The sequence below is a fragment of the Bacillus rossius genome, chromosome 6, assembly GCF_032445375.1.
Source record: "Bacillus rossius redtenbacheri isolate Brsri chromosome 6, Brsri_v3, whole genome shotgun sequence".
Taxonomy (NCBI): Eukaryota; Metazoa; Arthropoda; class Insecta; order Phasmatodea; family Bacillidae; genus Bacillus; species Bacillus rossius.
This window is the reverse complement of record NC_086334.1, coordinates 11232643-11256208: the sequence shown is the minus strand read 5'-3', so window position 1 is coordinate 11256208 and position 23566 is coordinate 11232643. Positions and strand designations below refer to the sequence as shown.

At 36.7% G+C, this 23566-nt stretch overlaps 2 protein-coding genes across 6 annotated transcripts in view; one reads left to right on the top strand and one right to left on the bottom strand.

The window, feature by feature from the left end:
* LOC134532625 (zinc finger protein 131-like) overlaps positions 1 to 11790 on the bottom strand; it is a 48439-nt gene extending 36649 nt beyond the window's left edge. For 2 of the 4 annotated variants that reach the window (XM_063369235.1, XM_063369232.1), the window contains exons 1-6: positions 11579 to 11790; positions 5879 to 6085; positions 4598 to 4780; positions 4329 to 4514; positions 1816 to 1939; positions 326 to 397 (exon numbers count right to left, since the gene is read on the bottom strand). In XM_063369235.1, coding sequence (XP_063225305.1) covers positions 326 to 397; positions 1816 to 1939; positions 4329 to 4514; positions 4598 to 4780; positions 5879 to 6064 — 751 coding nt within the window. In that variant the 5' untranslated portion in view covers positions 6065 to 6085; positions 11579 to 11790. The remainder of the gene's footprint in view (positions 1 to 325; positions 398 to 1815; positions 1940 to 4328; positions 4515 to 4597; positions 4781 to 5878; positions 6086 to 11578) is intronic. The other 2 variants (XM_063369234.1, XM_063369233.1) reach the window with 1 other exon arrangement.
* A 3682-nt stretch (positions 11791 to 15472) lies between these two features.
* LOC134532624 (trafficking kinesin-binding protein milt) overlaps positions 15473 to 23566 on the top strand; it is a 108320-nt gene continuing 100226 nt past the window's right edge. For both annotated transcript variants that reach the window (XM_063369224.1, XM_063369223.1), the window contains exon 1: positions 15473 to 15670. In XM_063369224.1, coding sequence (XP_063225294.1) covers positions 15488 to 15670 — 183 coding nt within the window. In that variant the 5' untranslated portion in view covers positions 15473 to 15487. The remainder of the gene's footprint in view (positions 15671 to 23566) is intronic.

The window sequence follows — 23566 nt, the reverse complement described above, 5'->3', positions numbered from 1 at the left end:
AGCCATCAAGTTAGAGTTCCAAAAAGAAACATGACTTCAGTATGCTTGTGTACAAGGTTTACAGATAATACATGCAAGCGTTAACAACTACAATAAAATTTATTTCTGTCATGTAAAAGAAACTTAAAAGTGGCTACGTTCACAAAAATATTGCATAAGCCGTACTGCTTAAAATATGCAAGTGAAATGCAAATACAGTGTATTTTTACAGATTTTGAATCATCGGATGTGAAGCATATTTCACATCCATGCGTATGAGCAGCAGACCTCGGTAAACATATTTCTCGCAGGACCCTTTCCTTGCACAGAAGATGAATGCTCCTACCTTGAGAAGAGTCCTGTGAGAAGTCGGCCATGAAGTTCTGGGAAGAGGTCCCAGGGTAGGTGTCCATTGAACCTGTAATCAAGAGCCTCAGCCATTTAGCAGTGCCAGGAGAACGTCACGTGATGTGTGCAGTGAGGAGCGGTATTGCATAGAGTTGTCATGCATGGCATTCTTCAATCCTTTCTACATTGTGGAAAATAAACATTATTTTTCTTTATGATACGGTAGTCATAATATGTACAACATTAAGTTCAATATTGAATAAAATGATTTAAATTTTACAGAGTTGGGACAACACTACAATTTCTATAATCAATAATTGATACCATTTTCATCTTGATGCCTATACTTCTGATACTTTTAGTAAAAAATAATGTTCATTCCACACTAAAATAAATTGAAATGCAACTGAAAAGATGAATTAAAATTAGACCTGTGTAAGATCCAGATGTATCTAGGCTCAGTTCTATAGTTGAATAACAAGTCAAAAGGATCGAGATTCGATATGTATTCAAGTTGTGCTGGTCAGGCAATACTGGCATAGTCACAATATGTGAGAATACATACTTTTAGATGAAAAAAATATTGTTGCATAACCACAAAGCTGCACTGTATGACAGAACATATGCTGAATGGATGTAATCTAGAGTGAATACAGTAGTGTCTTGATTCACAGAGTTTCTCTTAGCTGAGGTTCCGTACTATCTGAGCTAACCTGAAGTGCCATTACCAGCAAACACTGTTGAAACATTTGCTCGAGAACCTGAAAATGATCTCACTGTTGTCAAAAAACCTAAAGAAAATTAACCTCAAAGATGCCATTTAGGTCTGGCACATCATGGAGCGAAGTGAAGGATAGCTGTAAAAACATCAGACCGAAAAATGATACTACTGACCAGCTAAAAACCAAGACAATTTCCTTATTATAATACACTGAAATAAAGCAAAAGTTTTTCTGTAAAAATTAATGGTTCTTTTTTTTTTTATTTGGAAACACTAAACTTGAAACACGTGACTTTCCCAATCAGAAACGGCCAATAATATTTCAGCGTTTTTATTTTCTAATTAAATTTCACAGATTAAAAAAAATCAAATAGGTTTGCTTACAGATTGCAATTTCCCATAGCTTTAAATGCTTCAGCTGTCATCTCTACTAGCAATAATTATGGAAAATCTATCATATTCAGCAGCACTCACCATGACAATGTTTATACATAATGATATATTTAATTAACATAATTTATTTGCATATTTTTATACAGTTTTAGTGAGAAACTAACTATGTAGTACAAGCAACTAAATTTTAGGCAATTTCATAGAAACTATTTTGTTAGGTTTAAGTTGCTCAAGAGTTAGAATTGGAAGTACAAATGAAAAAAAAAAAAAAAACTGTTGTTTAATTTGCAGTGTAAATTGTGTAGACCTAACAACCTTCATTAAGAAGTAGACCAGCACCCTCAGCACCCTAGATGAAGAGCTCACACACCCACCGTGCAGGGAAGACAGAGAGGTGTTCCCGTCGATGGAGTTGTCCAGCCCGAACATGGACGCAGACATGGATCCATCCACCCGACACTCCCCGTCGCTGCCATAGTCCGGCAGCTCCAGTTTGGGCTGCAACACACCCATCAACATGGATTCTGAACTGAGACACAATAACTGACTAGCGGTAGTGACAAATAAATTTGTCCACTGAACTGCAATGAATTTGTTACACCTACCCAAACATTTCTGAAAAAACTCTAACCCCACAAAGAAAATATCTCAAACTTTCCTCTGTAAAATTTATGGTTCATTTTTGAGTATATTTTCTGATGCAGTAAACTATCGCATACAAACTGCAATTTATTCAAACTTTAGAGAAACATAGATTATTTTAAAATATTGAGCTGTTTCAATAATATATGACAAGTTTCATGATTTGGATAAAAAAATAAAAACTATATATGTATAAAATAGGAAAATTGTAAAAATTTACATGAGTTTTTTCATAACCTTTCAAGGTTTATTTGTTTTCGCTGCTTTCTATTTATAAACTTAGTAAAAAAGAGTTTCTGAGAAGTTCAAGTCAAGTTTGTTGTTTGTAAACAAATTTTTCATCTATCAATGGTTACATTAGTTTTATCTATAGATGAGCCAAGACTAAATCTTGAGCTGAGTCAAGCAAGTAGCTTTATATGAAACACATTAAAATGAAACCTCATATATACTTTCTTAGTATTTATGTTTTCCTGCAATTTATGAGGTTTTCTTAAAAAATGGTACATTTTTCATAATTATGCTGCCTGGAAAAAACACATCCCAAATTTTACATCTCAAAACACTAGAAATCGAAGCCATTTAGGAATGAAAGGCCTAGAGTGGGCCTAAAATTTGCAAAAGAGCAAACTCCGAAAATAAAATATTTGAATGTTTCTAATGTAATTTTTTATACCCTGTCAATCAATATTTATTGCTGACAATAAATGCTCATTGTTTTATTTTCCTTTTCATTAGCTATTCTTTCTGTATGAGTGGAGTAGCATTGTCCCAGAGTAGTTTAAGACTGTGGTCCCAGGCATGTTTGACAAGTTTAGATTTTCACCCATCTTTATATGGTTTGTGTGGTCCTTAATGCATGTTGAAAGGGATTGGCCAGTCTCCAATGTATGTGCATCCACATTCACAGGAGGTCTGAAAAACACAGACTGATATGTAGTTTGTTTTTCTCTGGTGATCATACTCTTAGTTGTGGAATTTGAATAGAAAAATGTCCATAGCCAATGTTTGTTTCCCAATCGACTTGTTTATTCTCCCATAAAGGCCACAGAATAACCAGCATACCAACTGGTTTTCCAGTATTATTTTTGTTGGTTGTTTTTGTGGTTTGTCACGTATTGCTTCAGGTGGTAGTCATTTACTAGTTGATTTTATTTATGATTTTGTTTATCAATAACTGAATTCTGATCAGAACAAATTAATTTGGCCTGGTTGATTAGTGTGTGAATAATGCTAGTTTTGGTGCTTATTTGATGGTTGAATCTTTAATGGTTAGTTTCCTGTATACTTTAGAGGTATTTTTGGAGTTTTCTTTGGAGACTAGAACATCTAGAAGCGTAAGGCTCCCATAGGTTTCAGTTTCATAAGTGAACTGTATAGAAGGTCTAAGTAATTAAGAAAATTTTAAACTTCTAACTTTTTAGGTCATGTTGCCAGACAAGAAAAGTGTGATCAACATAGCAAAGCCAGATAATTATGTGGCATGTCAGGTACATTAATTGCGGTAAAAGTTCTATACCACGTATCCAAGTTTATCTCTTGATCCTAATAACATAAATATGGCAGGGCCGATCATTCTAGAGATCAAAGGGAGCCGTCAGTTTAACAAACAATAAAGTTATGTATCTTAAATTCGAAGAGAATTTACAGGTGTCAAAATTCCTGATACTTGAAATGTTGTTTACCAACACTTCGCTCCTGATTGATTAATCTATGGTAAATAATGCTTGCTGTTTTAATTTAGTACATACGTTGAAAGATAAATTGTGATGCAACAATTAATTATGATTATAAAATGTATACAAAAGAAAACAATTTCCACAGGACCTAACATGATATTTGTTTGTACTATGATATTCAAATTTTTGTTATGTCCAGGATTTTTCGACAAACTAAATTAAAACAGCACGCATCATGTACCACAAGATCAATATATATAGGATCATGCCTTCAGGATCAAGGAATCAAATATATACGTGATAGGGAATAATTATCTTCAATGGTTCCTGATCGAAACTTTGCATGAAAATACTGGCCATGAAAGGAAAGAGGAGAGAACCCATAGCCATTCCATCAGTTAGCTTGCCAAATTCGTCATTTAATTGAAAATACGCTGTGTTAACTCAGAGAGTGAAATGTTCCATGAGTGATATATACACATTCCTGTTCTTTCTATCAGCTGTTGTAATTTCCAATTTAGTTTTCATAGCAGTGAGGCACACTGGTGGCCGACGAGGAGACTCACCTCGATGATGTCCGGGGACTCCCCGCGGCACGGCAGCTGCAGGGGTGGCGGGGTGGCGCTGCGGCAGGGACGCTTGCTGGGGGGCGGGGAGAGGGGCGGGCTGGCGTCCAGCACGCCCTCCTCCTCCACCTTCCTGCCGTCCGGCCGGAACACGTCGGCGTCCAGCGCCGGAGACAGCCTCTCCTCCTGCAAGCAGCCCGCACTGCACCGTCCTCGGCCCGACACGACACACGAGACGACGTCGGCCGCTCCGCTAGCTCGGGGCTCACCTTGCGGGGGCGCGGGGTCTCGGTGAGGCCACGGATGTGCAGGGACTCGGCAGTGCGCAAGAAGGCAGTCAGCTGTGCTTGCGCCACGTTCACCTCGCCGGCGTACATGAACTCAACGAGGGCGCGCAGGTGGCAGAACTCCACGTCGCGCATGAACAGGATGGGGTGTTTGCATGGGTTGCTCTGCAACAACGACACTTGCCCCATGGCCACAGTCCCGCAAGGAACTACAAGCGAGTGCTGCTTGACGTTGGACTAGCACCACGGGGTAGCAGTAAGGAACTATAAGATTTGAACAACATGGATACATGATCCACACAACACATGATCCAATGACAAAGACAAATTGGCTTCCGTCAATTAGAAGAGAACCACCTAGAAGATATGATGAATGTTGAAAAACTTAAGGAAACATGATGCCATAAATGACAAAACACTAAATATAGTATTCCCTCTTACCACAGTTATCTTCCCGGTACACAGTGTGCAAGATATGTAATTTGAAAATAGAACACAAGGTACCCACAGTAATACACCAAGAAAGAAAGTGGATGTTGAACTAGAGGAATAATGGAAAATAAGAAGCAATAGGACTAAAAAAATAATTGGCTGGACCATGAAAGAAGTCACATCTCCATGACACTGAGGTCATTAAAAAGTCAGGAAATTTAGGAAGGAATCTGTGTTGGCATGTAGAAGCAAACCATCACAGAATTTGCATGAAGAGATTTTGACAAGCCATGGAAAACCTTGCTTGTTAAGGCCCACAGGAATCAAGAATGACAAGAGAATTCTGGAAAAGGCGAGGTCAAGGAAGGAGATAGAACAGAACATGGGCCAACTGCCTGGAATACAGGTGGGCGGGATAACAAGCTTCCTCACTCTTTACTGTGTGCACGGCTAGATTGGTTGACAGCGCTACTCACTACTTGCTAGCTTTACTGAAGCTTTTGTCACTCAGGAGGCTCAGGAGCAAGGTAACTATTGCTATTTATAAGCCAATTTTGTTTTTAATTCATCAGAATATTTACTCTTTCTAATGTTGACCTACCTTATAGTTAATAATATTTAAACATCAGTAAATAACAAAAGGTAATCAACTACTTACCTACACACTACTTGCAAATGATACAAATATTGTCCAGTAATTTTCCCAACACAGTACATAAGTATCTGGACTTATCTTCCATACGGGTTGTAAAATAAGAGAAACGGTACGTGTGATTGATGAAAGTCACCGATGTTGCGTTGAGACGACTGAGACGAACAGGGAGCGCTCACCGTGAACAGCTCCTTGAAGTAGGGGCTGCACGCAGACAGCACGACCTTGTGGGCCTTGAGGCGCTGGCCCTCGCACGCCAGTGTCACGTCCACGAACAACTCCTCGTTGCGCAGCGCCTCGAACTGCGAGGTGATGTTCGTCTGGAAGTTGTTCCAGCGCAGGCAGAACTGCTGCTCATCCGTCATGTCGGCCCCGTCTCTCCAACCCTGCGCAGCGCACCCGGGCCTGGTCACCTTGCTACGGCGGTGCACTGTGGTTCATATTACCATCACTTGCTCTGCTTCTCTATTAACATACCGCCTACTGAATCATAAACAAATTTTGACTGCACGAAGATGTGACTTACAAATAATAAGCTTTCATCTAGGTTAGATGCCTTAATGTGAGAGATGGCACTGCAAGGTCCTACTGGCTGCGGTCAGGGAAGCGACTGAAGCGTGCTGCTCGAATGCGGTGGCGACTGTCCCGAGAAGCCTGGTCCAGCCGCCAGCCACACACATATACACCTTCCAGTCCGGCGCGCCCAGCAGTGCGCTCCAGCAGAGCAAAGACCAAAACTGGTACATTCACCGAAGAACAGCATCCTCCCGTGCACCAAAACGAGAAATAAGCCGTCGTAACGACCAAACGATAGAGAATTAAAATGTACCTTAACCAGAACAGACATATTTTTGATCATCCTCTAATAGTGGAGAATTCATCGAGAATTAGTAGGTAATTTTTTTTTTTTTTTTTTTTTTTTAACAAAGTTGAGACTCGGGAGAAAAGAAGCTATATATTATAAATATTTTTGAGTGCAAAAATTAAAATAATTTTAAGTAAGAACCATCATCATGTAGGTAACACAACAGAGTGCTAAGAAGAACATAGAATGACAGTGGACTGAACTATTTTATCATATTAGATTAGTGAATGTTATTTGTCCTTTGCCGAAGAAGAAGCTGACCTGTCAGGTCCCAGGGTCAGTTCATCATCCCACAGCGAGGGAATGAGTGATGAGGACTTACCACATATCCCGCAGGAAGGAAGGAAGGAAGGATGTTTACAACCGCACTCTGGGAGTACCTAGTAATGTTTATGCTTGTCGTATTTGTAAATGCCTGTCACCATCTGTATTGTGATGATACTACAGTGGGGCGAATGTATTCATTTGCTGAGACTCAGTGGTCTGGAGTAGGTAATTAATTACTAAAAGATCTTGCAAGTTTTGAGCTAGGTAACTTAGAAAATTCTTTACTGTTTAAGCATAATAAGAAAAATTCTGTTATGTTCCATTATGTTCATGTTATGTTTACGCACTGGTAAGATAGTTTAGCTGTAAAATAATTGTGAGATTATAGAGTTAAACATTATTGATAATGTCTTTCATCATTTCTTTATTTGTCATTCTCTTTTCAGTGTTTTTGTTAAATATAAATTTTCAAGATAAAACAGTTTTCTATTGATTAAAAGTTTGATGTTCAACATTTAGACCATGATCTTAATATAATTGATAGAAATCACTAACTAGTGGTGATCATAATTAATTGAATTCACAAGTGAAGGTATACCCACATAATGTGGCTTCACAAGAAAGGTGAACAATAGTATATTTTTAAATAACAGAATTGACTAACAAACTTGGAAAATTTCCACAAAACTGACTCCAAATAGTGTAATTTTAGAGATTCCCCCTCGTAACATGCAGTATACGACAGTGTTCAACCTATTGTCGTTGTATTACTGTACAACAAGAACTGTCCAATATATTTATGCAAACTTGTACACACATAAAAAAAATTGAATTGATTGTTATGAAGGCAATTGGACTTTCACCCAGTGACAAGGAGTCTTCCCCTTTCACTCACTACCCCCACCCCCTTTGTAGTTTTTCTCCTTAGATCCAATGCATCTTTCATCGATGGTATCATTCCATGTCAAGTGATCCAAATGCGGTTGATAGACCATTTTATAACCAAATTATTTTTTGGCTCTTGATTCCTACATGATTTAGAGTAAAAAAAAAAAAAAAAAAAAAAAACAATTTTAATTTTTTTGAATTTTTACTGAATTTTTGTTTTATAAAAAGTGCTAATTTCTGCGATTGTAAGGGTTTGCATTAACTTTCATTATTAGTAATTGGTGACCTAGAAGTTGAAGAAACATAAACCAGTTTATTCAGGAAAATACAGCCTTTATTATCTCTGATACACATTTAAGGAAAATCATATCCCAAATACCAAAAATTAACCTTAAAGTTCAACTTCAAAAATGACAAATTTTCAATTTTCGAAGGCATATCATTCCCAACAGAAATCTATTCTCCGTATTACTTTTGTGGGGATGGTATTTATTGACAGCTGTGTATTGACGCAGATGATGTTAGTTACGAGGGAATGAAGAGACTGTTTGAGGATGAGAGAGCATGGTGAGTATAGCTAACAAAGTGAAACCGTAAACTACTACAGTGTATATTACAGTTAATTTGAACATTTTGAAATTGACTTCTGAAAAAATTCAACACCACATCAAAATTCAAGTCAAACATGGCCTGTAACATGTATTTCAAGAGGCTACAAATTAGAACAGCTGGTGCTTATCAATAATTAAGAAAAAATTCAGATCATATATAATGCACACTATATGCATAAATTTTTATATTGTCGTAACAGTGAATTGTGAATACAATTAATTATTTCTATTAATGTATTACAGATACCAGGAATGAAAAAAAAAAGAACGGGTTCTTTTTTCAATACCATTATAGCCTTCAAATTGATTATTTTGAGGTGCCATTTTGAGTGGAAAAGAGGGCAATCTTGCAATGTTTACAAGGCACTAAATATTACAGTACAAAGAAGACTTCTGATCAACTAGTTTTAAAGGGCCGTGGCACTGATTCGACAGCGCTCTCTCACGATAGTTTGTGGTGCACTATTTGAAAACACTGCACACGCACATCAAAGGTGGGAGGTTCAAATGCTAAGAGAAGGAGGGGTTAGGGTCGGGAGGGGAGGTGGCATATCGAGCTCTTCGGGTGTAGCCCCAGATTACGTCAATTTGTTTTGTGTACCTACTGTTTTGTTTATGTTTTTTGTGTGCATACACTAAAGTCTTGCAACAGTTTGTGTGCATGTCACAAATTATAAATAAATAAATAAATAAACAAGTATATGCAAGTCTCTTAATATCTCACTTTTATTATAGTAGGTTTTTGATTTTGGTATATAAATTGTAAATACTACAATGATATAACATAAAGTTTACTTGTTCAATAGTCATAATAGATGAATCTACAGAATATTTATAGCATTAATAAATGAATAAAAATTACAAAATTTCACTATTTGAATATTCTGTAATGATTTTTGTACTTTTGTTTTCAGTTTTTGTACATGTTATTATCTATTTTGTTTTGTTTTTGTTTGATGAAGAACAGGCCATATTTTTTTAAGAAGCATAAAATAACATTCTGTGGCCATTATTGCACAACATTTCTGTGGAAAATATCTGTGACAGCACAAAATTGGGACCCACTTTCTTCAGACCCAAAATTATCTTGGCAGTATTGTCATCGTGTTTCCACAAAAACATTACTCAAAAAATTATGTTTTAACCACCTTCACTCGCAGAATCTATTACCATTGTTTCAGCCACACCATTATGCGGAAAATATTATGTCAGTAGTTTAGTAACTGTTATGATTGTAATGAAATCATTTTGGCTTGTTAAGTACACAATGTTAACCAAAATTATGAGGGAAAAGCTGCACAGGAGCTTTATTTTTCACATAAATAATCTGTAATAAATTAAAAAGTAGTAACACATAATTTTTATAAATGTTACAAATAATATTAAATATTTAAATAAGTATACTGCAAATATTCATAGTATAGTGCAAACATTCAAGACAATGTTTTTTTGTTGCCTGCCATTTTAAGTCAACCTAGTATTTTCAGCCACCTGCCTGCCACCCATATTTTTCGGATTCCCATGTGGAACTCTGCATGTATATGATTTGGAGAACTTAGTTAAATTGTGAGAATGGTCAATGACATTAGGTTAGCTATGTACATTAAAAATACTTCAAAACATTGTGGATGGGATCACATTAAAAATACACCTATCCCTCACTTAGCACATCTTCAGATTGCGCGGATTCATTTAGCACGATGTAAAATTTACTGTCCCAGTCTTGAATAGCAAATCTGTAAATTTCAGTTAGCACGAAATCTCGGCAGGCAAAAAAAAAAAAAAGTCGAGCATGACACGGCACCACGAAGTTTGTTTCAACTTCTGTAAACAACAGATGTGCCGTGGTATACAGTTAGCCAAACAAGTGGGGTAAGAGATACGCATGCAGGTCTGTCTACGCTGGCAAGTAAGCCAGCCGACTGATGATAAAAATACATGACCACGTATCTCCTGTTACGTGGTGTCGTATTTGTCATACAAAGTGCGATGGGGGGCATGTAATGATAAATGGTGTGACATATTTTTAGTAGAGAGTTATTCAACGCATTTATACTATGTAAGGTATATTTTCCTACACAATTTTGGAACACATTAAATAAAATAGCCTTGCTATTTATGGCAACTTTTGCTTCAGAATACGCGATTTCGGATAAAACGAGCATTTTTAGGAACGGACTAGTCGTGCTAAGTGAGGGATAGGTGTACTGTAAAATATTTTGTTCGTTGCTTAGGAAATACCAATTTAATATGTTGCTATCTTGACCTAACCAACCATTCACATTATTCCACAGTATTTTTTATGCATTTATATTACCCAACAAATTGTTCACATTGTTTTGAAATTTAACTTAAGTTCTCCATATCATATACACACACAACCCACACGGGAAAGGAAAAAAATTGTGACGGCCACATCGATGCACAGGTATTGTAATGTAATCTAATAACTGCGATTTCTCAGAAACTAGTAGAAATATAGTAACACTATTTTCAGGGTAAATACAGGAGCATCTCTAGTGTTCTACAAAAGTATTTTCGGATCTTTATTAATAATTCACAGAGAAGCTGCGCTGTAAGAATATTACCAACTGGGCAGCTTGTGAGTATAATTGCTTTCAACCAAACTGACAGTGTGTGAATGATTTCGTAATATGGATCAGCAGTTGAATACCCAGATGGCGGACTGGGAGTAGGCCTATTCCAAGAAAACTCAGTGAAAAATAGTAATATTACCCCTCACCTTTTATGAAACACACAGCTCAAATCTACTGGATACTACATTTCTCTTTATTTCTACACCTTAACATCTGCTCTACAAATAAACAAACAAAGCTGGTACCTGACAAATGAATTATAAGGAAAAAAAGTTATTCTATAATAATATTTTTGTGCAACAAACCTTGTAAAAATATCTACATACTGCAATAAACTAAAGAAAAAATCACTAAGGTGGATGACAAGTGCAAATGTAAAGTGTACAACACCTGCATTTACTCTGTGTTAATTTAATTTGTAGTCCTACTTCAAATCCCAAAATTTAAAAAGAATATAAGATATAGCTATTGCATATACTGTAAAATTATGGCAATAATTACATGGAGATGGAAAAATTTTAACAGATAAAATATTTTCATAACACGTAATGAGACATTAAAGAATAAACTGAAAATAACTAAAAATTCACACTGTACATTGCCGGCCAGAAGAGCAGCCTACTTTATTCCAAAACATTGACCAAAACTCACCCAGCTAATGCAAGACGCAGATTACGAGTTTTTTTTACAAACCTAATAGTTCTTAAAAATAAAATAACATACGTGCCAGTTACACCCTACATTAAAGTTTACAGATTTATATCAAACAGTTGAAATTTTTAGCATAAATAAAAACAAAAGGAAAAACTTATAACTAACTTTGACAGCTTTTCTATTGACTACTTGGCAGTATTGCCAAGTGTATTATTCAAACATAAATTCTCAAGTTAAAATGTTTTTAATTTTAATAGGTATTATATCAGTGAAAAATCTTAAATATTGATCGAATACATTTTAAAGTGTTTTTAGGCACATTAAAAAAATCAGCAAGAAATCAACATCTAATAATCCTGAATCGTGAATCCGCCAATGTTCGTTAAAGTTGCAATCGAACAGGCCATGGCAAATTACGTCATTGGCAGAAGCAGTTGTGACTGTTGTGAGATTATAGTGTTTTAAAGAACGTGAAATGATTTATTATGGAAGATCACGTCTGAATGTGATAAACATGTACGCGTAAGAGAAGTATATATACAGAATTATAACACTAGACATATTAACATGAGTGTCAGTGAGAATTTTTCAGCTATTTTCTATTTTCGGTGAAGTCCAATAGGCCAGTTAGTACACGTGAATTGCATTTGGGTTGCAGGGTTCGAAGTGGGGGTTTTAGCGAATGATGTCTTATGTATTTATTTTTTTCTTAATATGAAAGCTTTCTTGTAAAGCTGCTTCAATTTCAGTATTGTACGAATTTTTCCTTAACACGTTTCGGGATTTTTTTAACCTTTGAAAAAAAACCAAACAGTTGCAGAATATTGTATTTTTAAGATAATTATTTAAATAGAAAAATATTTGGAAGGACATTAAATATATTAAAGATATTTTACACCCATCCACCAGCTACAATATATATTTTTTTTTTACCAACCTTTGTCCTTTTGAGGCTTGAATGAATTTACAGAATTTTTTAATTGCTGAGAACTGTTTTTTTTTTTTCCTAAGGAACATGAATTAACCAACAAATATTTTTGGTATTGAATTTGACTATTATGCTTTTAATTGGGCTTTCACCCGGTGGCAAAGAGTCCTCCCTTTTCACTCACTTCCCCCCTTAGCATTTTCCTCAGATCCTTTGCATCTTTCACCCCTACCATTTCTTCATCCAACCCATTCCACTCCCTTACTGTCCTGCCAAGAAAAGCGTTCCTACCCTTTTCCGTTCGCCTCCAGTCCCTCTGGAGCTTCCATCCCTGATCTCTCCCACCTCTATGTATCCTAGTCCCCAGCAGCTACCAGCCTCCCTGTTCCTTATAAACCTTTAATTTACTCTTTGTTTAATACTTTCTCCATTTGTTTGGACCCACTATGGTAATTTCTTAAAGTAGTGACACTACTGTGAAAAGTTATTCGGAAAATTGTATTTTTTAGTACTACTTGTCCAAACAAATTGCTTTTAATTAATGTTGCTAACTTAACCTTAAAAGGAAGATCTCAAAAAATGTAATTTACATATTTTTATTTTAGTAGAGCACGTAGAGCGTACGTTTAAAATTACTGATATGAGTGATTATCCTCTTCGTTCTCCACACCTTTTGCAACTTCCCCTCATGGTCCCCACTGCCCGTGTAGAATCCCCTCTGCCCTTGTCGAATCCTCTCTGCAGCAGCTGCAGTTACCCCTTTTTCCCAATCCTTAGTGTTATTAGCCCTGATATTCTTTCTAAGATGGTTTTTGAATTGCCTATTTTTGTGCATTTAGGTGGGTTATATGGATCTGTGAAACTAATATTAAAATTGTTGGTTCTTTACTTGCAAACATTTGAGCTTTGATGGAAAAGGGGGTACATCAATATGTCTATGTACTAAATTGTTTGATTCTCTGAGCTAGAAGTGGTGAATCACTCATTATCAGTCTTAATATACATACCTTAGTCCACCCCAATATCTTTAGGTGTATAGTAAGTAAAATTGTTGGTACCAGTAAAATTTCACGTTTGTAAGTGGTTAGTTTATTAGAATTCATATTACGAACTTTAAGTAGACTGTTTTTAAATGCAGTGAGACACAAATCCAGCCCTGAAAATAAAAGCCTGAACCATGCTGCTGTTAAGATGTCCCTTTATTTTCGTGTGTTGAGTTCTCCAGCTCCGGAGATGTACGAGGGAGTCGGGAAGGAAAAAACTACGTCTTTGTGTTGCAGGGTCTGGATGATCTCACCACACTTGGACACGCAGTGAGGTGAGTTCGTTACTAAGCTAGCACAACATTCTGACGGTGTATTCATTTCAGCATGATTGCTCATTTACAACTTACAAATTAGTTTTTAACCTTGTAATAAATTACAATTTTTATGGTTCAGCACCCAACAGCGGAACCTTATAATTGTGGCTGTTCTGACTGTCAGTCTTTCAGCTCATAAATTGGACAACATTCATTACAGCATTACATACTTTCAAAACTTAATCATATTAAACATTACATACATTTACTTTAAAAGTAACATTCATGCCATAACTGTATTTAATGATTTTGTTTATTTAAATTATAATTGTTTGATAGGTTAAATTGGCAGTTTTTAACAGACTTATTGACAGCTCTAACAATTTGTTCCCTATATGTTATAGCTACCTACTCTAACTGGTGCATATTAGCACAAGTATGCACCAAGAATGCTTCCAGGTGGTCTGAAGTGTTCTTGTGTGTCAGGTGGGTTAGGAACATGGGGACACCGCGTAACCCTCGAGTGAGGCACTGAGCTGGCATGCAGGCTCTCTGTCATACCCAGAGAAACAATAGGGCTTTGATGTGGTGTCAGGTGGCGGTGCCAGCATTTTGGTTCCGAAACTTAATTTTTTTTAAAAACAATTGATTCAGCCACCTAAACATACATTTACCTACAGATATGGATAATGGAAATGGAACTACCATTCCAATCTCAATTTTTTTTTTAATGCTTCATGTTCAGATGCCACTCTGATATGTTGCACATCTCAACCACTCATGGCATGATCTTCGTGGTTTGGTAGGTCATGTCTATGTGGGAGGGGAGGGGGTTAGCTTCTTAATCTTCCTTTGCTGAGACATGAGTGCACAGCACTTACTGGAAACTAGGCAGAGTAGAAACAACACCCTAATTTTTGTTTTAAATCTCATAGTTTGTGGTTTAAAATAGTTTTTTTTTTTAAATTTGATATTAAAGTCTGCGTAAAAGTAAATGAATTAGTATATAATTAGTATTAGTAGATATTGGGCATAATTGTGTGTGCACTTTTTTTTTAATGAGCTGAACCAAATTTATGATGGTAGTTTTTGTTTGCTAGAGTTTATTTGGCATAGTGTGTCATTATTTATGCAGCCAGCTGTATTTGGAGTGATTGAGTCTTAATTGGCTGGCCGTTTGTTGGTTATGCCAAAAATTTAACCTTATGAAATTTTTTTATAATGAACATATTCCAAAAGCAAACATGCTAATTAGGTTCTGCCTTTGAAATCTGTATTTTCATACATTATTTACACTTTACTATCTGGGCCGTAATGTTGGTTTTATCTTATCATTTCCAACTTTGATACAAAGCTAAGCTAGAAATGACTATCGGAAATGTGACTGCATTATCAGTTTCTTTAGATGCTGTTGTGATACCAGTCTCTGCTGATCCAAGCCTTCTAGATTTTTTTCGTGGAGGAATCAGGATTTTCAAGTGTGTTACTGTCGCGACATGAAGTTTCTTTGTGGACTGTTGTAGCAGCTTGTCAGCCGTAAAGTTTTCTTGTTTGAGGGAGTTATTTGGAATCCATTAGTGCTTGTTTGCCACTGTTGCATCACTCTGCACATGAGCTTGGTTTGTGTGGTGGCGCAGTGTCCTGAGTGCGCTGGATGTATGGACCTGGGTAGTGGGCTATGCTGTCCTCGCGTATCGGCGTGGTGTTGAATGATGTGCGTCGGGCCTCGCACCGTGTGGTGCGCACCGTGTTGGACAAACAGCAAGCGCACGCCACGGAAGAGAGACCTAGGCGCAAGTCGGCACCGGTGCTCAGAACACTTTCATCCCTGGCCTTCAAGCATGACGGTTTGCTCTTTTATGTGAGTAAAATGTTCTGTATTTCGTGCAGATTTTTATTTCAGTAAATCATAAACAAGCCAAATTATAATTTATGAATAGTGACATAAAACTCCTGTCATTTTTTTATTTTTATTTCAGTAGAGCAGACTCTTTTATTTTCCTTAGTGATTGGAATTCATGACTGCACTCCCACTATTAAATTCATTAAAATTTCAGAAATCATAGAATATACATTTTTTCTTCCATAAATATATGCAAATGAAATATGTTGAATGTAATAAGCTAGTCTGAGTTGTTATTTTCTGAAATGCTTTTTTTTTTTTAACTCCATGATGATATACAGATGCTTCACTTTAATCTGGTACTTCTGGTTGAACAGCACTCCATTTGGCAGCATTGGAATTATTGTAGAAATAACTTATCATATAACCAATTTTGTAGTCAACTTGAATTTTGTTATTGTTACTTCAGTAACAAGCACCTCTGAACTAAATTGTTTGTTTTAGAATATTTGTGAAGGACAAAGACCAGAGTTGTGGATAGAGAGTGCCCGGGCCTCATAATTTGCAATATTAATTCTAATTTTTAGACAGTGTTTTGATATAATCCTTTATAATAAAAATTTGTATTTTTCACGCTAGCACTTGTGTGCATGAATATGATGTAAGGTTATTTAAGTTCAGTGATAATTTTTATAAGAATATTTAATGTAATAAATATAATGTTATAAACTTAAAATTGTTAGACAGCAGTACAATAATAGGAACTTTTGAAAGATTTTTTTTTGTTTGGGCCTCATGACTTTCTAAGAAATAAATTGCAGCATACATAGGTTTGTAAACTACAGATTTTTACCAAAATTTTTAAAAAAAATTAAAATAAGACATTTTTTAGAGTTATTTATGAAATTTATGAAGAAATTTTTTTTTATTGCGAGGGTAAAAAATTTGTGAATACATTTATTTTCATACATTTTTAAACATCATATATTAATGTTATTTGATTTTTGTTTTTCACAGTTGTAATAAAAATAAATAGATTTTTAAGTAATTTTTTTTTTTAATGGTATGGAGTTTGAGTATTATTATTATATTTTCATCTGCATAAGTCTTCAGACAGATTTTGCAAATTAATGGGAGCATTTAATTTTTAGGCTTAGCTTTTTGATAGTGATTTCATTGGAGACAGTAACATCTATGGGGGCTATATTTGGAAAGGGGGGGGGGGGGCAGCCTGCCTGGGGACTGGTTAGAGGGGTGCTGAATAGGTTGACAAATTTTTCTAAACAACAAAATATGTGAAAAATAAGGAATATAAAAAAATTGTTCTAAGTGACTGAAGATGGTAGCCTACATTATATTTGTCCTGATTGGGCCTTTAATATGTATAGGATTTAGGTAATACAACAGTAAAAGTAAGTTAATTTTTTATTACTTTGGCAAATAATTTTTCAGTACCTATGTAATTTAAAAATGGAACACAATTAAAACTACAAGTTTTTTTTTTTGTGGCCATTGAACCTTGAACAATATAATTTCTTTAAACACAGTATGTGAATTGAAACATAACACTGGTGACGGTACGTATAAAAATATTAAATTAAAATTTTGCATATAATGTGCATGGATGCAAAACAAATAATGCCTGTTAAGTTTATTACTGTTTCAAAAATGTGGAAGGGGAGGTGCTAATCACAGTTTCTGCCCCGGGCGAAGGAAAGACTAGGTCCGGCTCTTAGCATAGACCAGGGCCTGTAGTGACTTCAGGGATCCGCGGAGAACATAGTTCTGGGAGACGCATCAAGATCCCACCCTGAGTCGTGGAGTGCCAGGCCAGTGTCTTGCCAGCACGCCACACAACTATGTGGTTTAATACTTGGCATGTTGTTGTAGGGATTATTTTATTGTATTTTAATGAGGAGTAATAACTATTCAGTTGTAGTTTTCTTTAAATTTTTTAAATAATGTTTACATATTGATGTATTTGTACGCATGTAGTTATTCAAATAATGACCATTGCACTTTGTAGGGGCTTAAGTTCGACCTTACCCCAGGTTAGCATTTGTGCACTGGTGTGCAGCTAGGGCAGTGTGGCTGTGAATGACAGGCAATCCCACATTTTGAACACTGCTATAGAGGTACACACCCTGTCCCTTGTTTGCTTGCCCACCCTTACCGGCCCACCCCAGTGGGAAGACGAGTTGCTTAAGGGTTGCATGAGGGTATGTGACACCATTCAGGGAAGTGTGGATATGACACAAACTTCAGCTGCTGGTTCGTCATGACAAAATAACTTGAACACATTCATGCGACTTACGGTTTAAAGTATTTCTCAATGCTGGTATACATCTCTGAAGGTCTACCTGAACAACATTTTTATTTTAAATAATAGAAGAAAAAGGTATTTAATATTGAACACTGGGCATCTTCAATACTTTCTCTATTTTATACAATACAAATGTTGTTCAGCTTTGACTTCAAAGATGTATATCAGCCTTGGGAAAAGCACTTTAGTCGTAGTTATGTTTTCAACATATTGTGTCGTGGCGAACCTACAGCCGTGGTTTCTCCTGCATATAACCATATGATGTATGCGGCCTCTTATTAAGTGCTTCCCCTCGGCCAGTAGCCTTGCAGGGTTCTGCAAGTGGCAAGTGGCAAGTGCTTTGTGGGTGGAACACACATACATCCGAGAGTTCAGGGCAGCGTGTTCCTCAGCGCTCGCTGGCGGCTGTCGGGTCGTCCGCCGGCCCAGGAGCTGTCCCTCACCTCAGCCTCGGCGTCGCGTCGTGTGAGGGCCCCGCAGTCATCGTTATATGTGCCTCGCTATTTCTGCTCCGCCTCAGCCGTCCCTCACGCGGTTATTTTTACATCTAGTCCTGCTCGCACTTCGCGCATGCATCGATACTGTATGTAACAGGCCTGTTTCCCAACATGATGCCTAGTTTAAAAAATTAATTTGTTTTTGTAAAAGGGATGTCTGTGTATGTGCGTGTGGTTTCGGAGAAGGCCTCCCTTCTGTCCAGGCGTTGGCCAGCTGGGGGCCATGAGCGTGTGTGTTTCCCAGGGAGCAGGGGCATAGCCAGGATTTCTTTTCGGGGGGTGTTTACTTACACCCTGGTCCGGGGGCCCTCCCCCGGAAAATTTTTGATTTTTATGTGCAATTTGGTGCTATTTAAGCACATCCTTAATTAAAATATTGGATTTAAATAACATATATTTGTGTCCCGACTTTATGATATTTTTTAACATGACACTGTTGAAAACTCATTGCTGAATATTAAGGGTTATCGGCTCAAGGGTTCTTTCTTAGTTTCTTCTAAGTGCATTTGCAACAGCTAGACAAGTGTAAATTTTGTCATAAGTACATTATATATATATATATATATATATATATATATATATATAATATTTCGGGGGGTGTTTGGACACCCAAAACACCCCCCCTGGCAGGGGTGCCTCGATGTGCCTCACTGGCGGGCTTGAGTCACGTTCACACCGCGCCGAGACTGAGATACGACATGTGGAAGTGTCCCGCTAGAGTGTAGGCCCAGGAACGTTGCGTGAAGTAAGTCGTGTTCGGAGAGCCTCTGTTGTGGCCCGGCTTGTGAATGGACCGCCTGGTGGGGCGCGGCTATTCCGGTCCCGCCGGTCGCGTGTGGCCCGAGGTTCCCACGGCAGTCGCCGAGCCGCGCCACGTGTGCTGCAGTCCCTCGCACTGCTGCATGCCCCAGCTTCCCGATACCATACTTGCTTTTTGACGTGATAACGTCTTGTAAATCGATGAACGCCGGCTGCACGCACGAAAAAAAATGTCACGTTCCGCTTGAGCCGAGCGTGCAAGAACCGGCCAACCACCGTGCGAAAAAAAATCTTCTGAAATATCAAACAGGTCAAGGCGGGCTTTTGAACTAATTGTTCGTGATTACATTGAAACAATTTATTTAAATAAAATTTGCAAAAACTGTAAATAATATTTGAAAATTAAAAAAGTATGCAATTTTTCATCAATGTTTTCTTATGACGTTAACACGTAAAATTATCGTCCGTAAACCGACTTTACAGAACCCCCACCCCCCCCCCCCCTTTTTTTTGTGAATGGACGTAACTTGTATGTAATGAAAGCTATACTCATTAGGTAAGTACGTTAAAGTTTACTTCGTGTTAGTTTGAAACCCGCACTTGGCAGTCGCAGCTACACTGCTTGCAGTGGCTACAGGCGACCGACCGACAAATGATATCAAGCATCCCGCGCTTTTAGTTATACAGAGTTGTGAAGCATTATTTAATGTTTGGACTAAAAAAAATAAATTAAAATTGTATATTTTAATGTTCAGTTCATACAACGATAAAAGAGCTTTTTTTTTTAAATTCTTTTAAACTATAAGTTTATTTTATTTTTGTCAGTCGCCAAATAAAATAATAATATTGACGATGAGTAATTGAAACAAATAGCGGGGTGTCCCCTCTAAGAGCAAAGCTCTACACTCGCGCGCAGTCTCTCGTCGTGCATAGGGCAACTACCAGATTTCAGCAATGACCAAAACGTCATATGGCCAAAAAATGAAAATAAATTTAATGCAAGGCCCTTGAGTGCATTCTAGACGGGGACGCACCACAACGCCGAGATAACACAACGCCGAGATAACACAACGCCGAACGTACAATAACCCCGAATACCATAACGCCGAATGCCAAATTGACCGCAACGCCGACAGCTAGAAAACTGTTGTGTACCACAACGCCGAAATACAGTAACGCCGAAAAATGTTGCTGCGGTGAAAAGGGGTGGGGGGGGGGGGGGCCTACAGGAGCAAAATGAAAAACAACAGAATGAATATGTGTGTTTCTTAAATGTATCTTAACGCCGAAATACCACAACCTAACATAACCTAACCTAGGCTAGCCTAACCTAACCTAATCTTACCTTACCTTACCTTACCTTACCTTACCTTACCTTACCTTACCTTACCTTATCTTACCTTACCTTACCTTACCTAACCTAACCTAACCTTTGTGGCAGTCCTGCAATGACATTTTTCGGCGTTGTGGTAATTCGGCGTTAAGGGGATTGGTGCAGGACAAAAAACAGTCATTCGTCAGAATTTGTTGGAAATGAGCTTAAGTGTTTCATAAATGCTTGTTTATTACTACTGTATGGCCAGCCAGCACGTATATAAGCTAGCGGGTGAGATTTGGCAAGTTAGTGGCGAGAGAGCTTCTGTGAGGGGAGGTTGTCGAATGTTGCAGCTCTGAGGCCTGCCATCTAACGGGAATCTTTCGAAGGTCTTCCACAAAATCGCCTTTCTCTCTCTCTCTCTCTATCTCTCTCTCCAACACGGACACCCAACCAGCTCTTATCGCTTCCCATCTCGCCCTATCCTTCATTCTCGGATCAGGTAGCCGCCCTTCCCCGCGTAGACTTTCGTGTTACTCCAGGAAACCAAGACAACCTGTGAACAATTTGTCCAAAGCTGAATTTTTGTACTGTGGTAGAGTGGACTATGCTTAATAACATACCGAAAGTTTACCGCTGTAGACCTTGTGCGTTATCACCGAAAATTTGCATTTAAGTCCTAGGTGACAGCAACTTGCATCAGTCCATTAAAATGCTACCCATTTATACAGTTTTTAATTTAGACTGTCCATAAACTTACCAAAATAATCTAGAAACTTTAATACACCCATTAATGTTAGAAAAAATTTAAATTTTTAATATATATGATATAAAGCGATTAATTCACGACATATTTTTTTTTATCTTTGCCACCCAGATAAAAATACGATTTACACCGATTTGAAGAGCCCAATGCGAAAAAATGTCTAAATAAATGTTTTTAACTATACTTTTAGCTTTAATATAGTATATTTATAAAGAGTCTAGCATAATTAGTTGCCTCATTAAAGCTGCCCGAGCGTTGCAGTGTACTGCGGCCGTACTGATCTTTCACGGCCGGCGGGCTTTGAAACACGCTGCGTACTGCGACACTCAATAAACTTGGTCTTATTCATGGATTACTTAAAATATATTTAATGCATATGATAGGGTGTATTCATGTTACATCTATTGAGATATACATATTATTTTTTTATATATGAATGATTTTTGATACAATAAAATTAACAATAAACAATTTCTGCTTGGAACTTGTAAATCAAAATTCTAGAGGACCTCTGGTTTTATATATGTGTGTTCGTATTTTGTTACAAAAATTTTATTATTAAAAATTATTTTAATACCAAAAAATATAATTATTTTTTATTTCTAATACATTATATTATTTTAGATCAGAACTGTGCAAAATTTTAATGTAGCCTATATTATAAAATATATATATTTAATTGTATGAAATTATTTTACTATATAACAATTGAAGAAAACGATACACCGTTAATGTGCTTATTGAGTTTTGTCACTTTTATAACATAATTCGGATGATAATATTATTTTTTTCCAGAAAATAAATAATACATAAGTTGTGTTGTAAAATGTATTGATAGAATTACATATTTAGTAATTTTTTTTCTAAGTTAATTCATTGGAGTGCTGCGCCTAGCTTACTTCGTTGAATTGCTAGTGGCAAAGAGCGGTGGTGGATGTTTTTGCAAGAGTTTGACCGTATTTTATGACCCCAGCTGTGAGAGGGTGTTCGTCCCAGAAATCCTAACGGTCAAGGAAAATAGCCTTTCTCTGTAGTCACGTACGGGTCTGCTACTCGCGCAATATCGTCAGTTTATCACAACTTTCCGGGAAGTTCTATTGTTGTTATTTATTTATAATTTATAAATTAAAGAGTCGATCATACTAACATTTTTACCTAAGCAAATTGCATCCTGGAAGATTTTTATCTACGTTTGCAGCAAAAATCACTTGCAGTTAGGAAACTTTTATTCTTTCAGAGTAAAATTCAGTCTGGAATTACCATACATTAAAAACCTTAGTTTTCTGGAGCAAAAAACGTCCCAGCACGAGCGACTTTAACACTGCTGCACCACACACTACGCAGCTTGAAATACATCAGTGGTCAGACTATTGTACCAGACACTCAAAATATACACATTTAAACCATAAAAAAAAAAAAAAAAAAACACAGACATTATTTATGAAGTGATTTTGACGTTACACTCAACATATTTATGTAACATGTAGTCAAATTTCTATAAAAAAATATATTTTTTTTCTTACCTTTTATGATTAAAATTACCAATTTAATAATAGGACGTTTTAACTTTGAGGTGTTTATCACAGTTACCATGTAGGACTTTATTTTATATTACTTTGGTGCCATAATGAGAACCGACTTAAAAAAGTATTAAAGTTATTAAATTTACGAAACATTTTTGTGGATCATTGTAGAAATTATCATTAAGGACTCAACTGCTCATTTATTGGTGTGATCACAAGGTTTCATCTGTAAACTTTTGACGTGTTACTAAGAAATGTTCATTCTACTACTGTACAAAAATTTTCCTTTGGGATAATTTTCCATGTATTAAAAATTTTTGTTTCTTAACAGCGAAATTCGTCTCGACCCGAACCTACTTCGACAACCTCGCAGTAGTATACACTACGCGGCTCGGATCGCTTTAGTGGTCAGACTAATTGTATGAGACACTTAAAAAATATACCAATTTAAAGATGAATAAATGTGCAACAACGATTACTTTAAGCGATTTCCACGTTGGGCTCTTTAAGTTTATGTAAGATGTATTTATATTTCCTTAAAATTGAATGAAAGTGAATTCGTTAACTTTAATGATTTAAAAGGTCTATTTTATAGAAACATGTTAAACTTCGTGCTTTTTATCACTATCCTCAGATAGGGCAATGTTTCTAGATTATTTTGGGTTCCATACTGAGGTCTACTCCATAAACTGCATTTGCAATATCCATTATTGTGGATCGTTGCAAAAAAA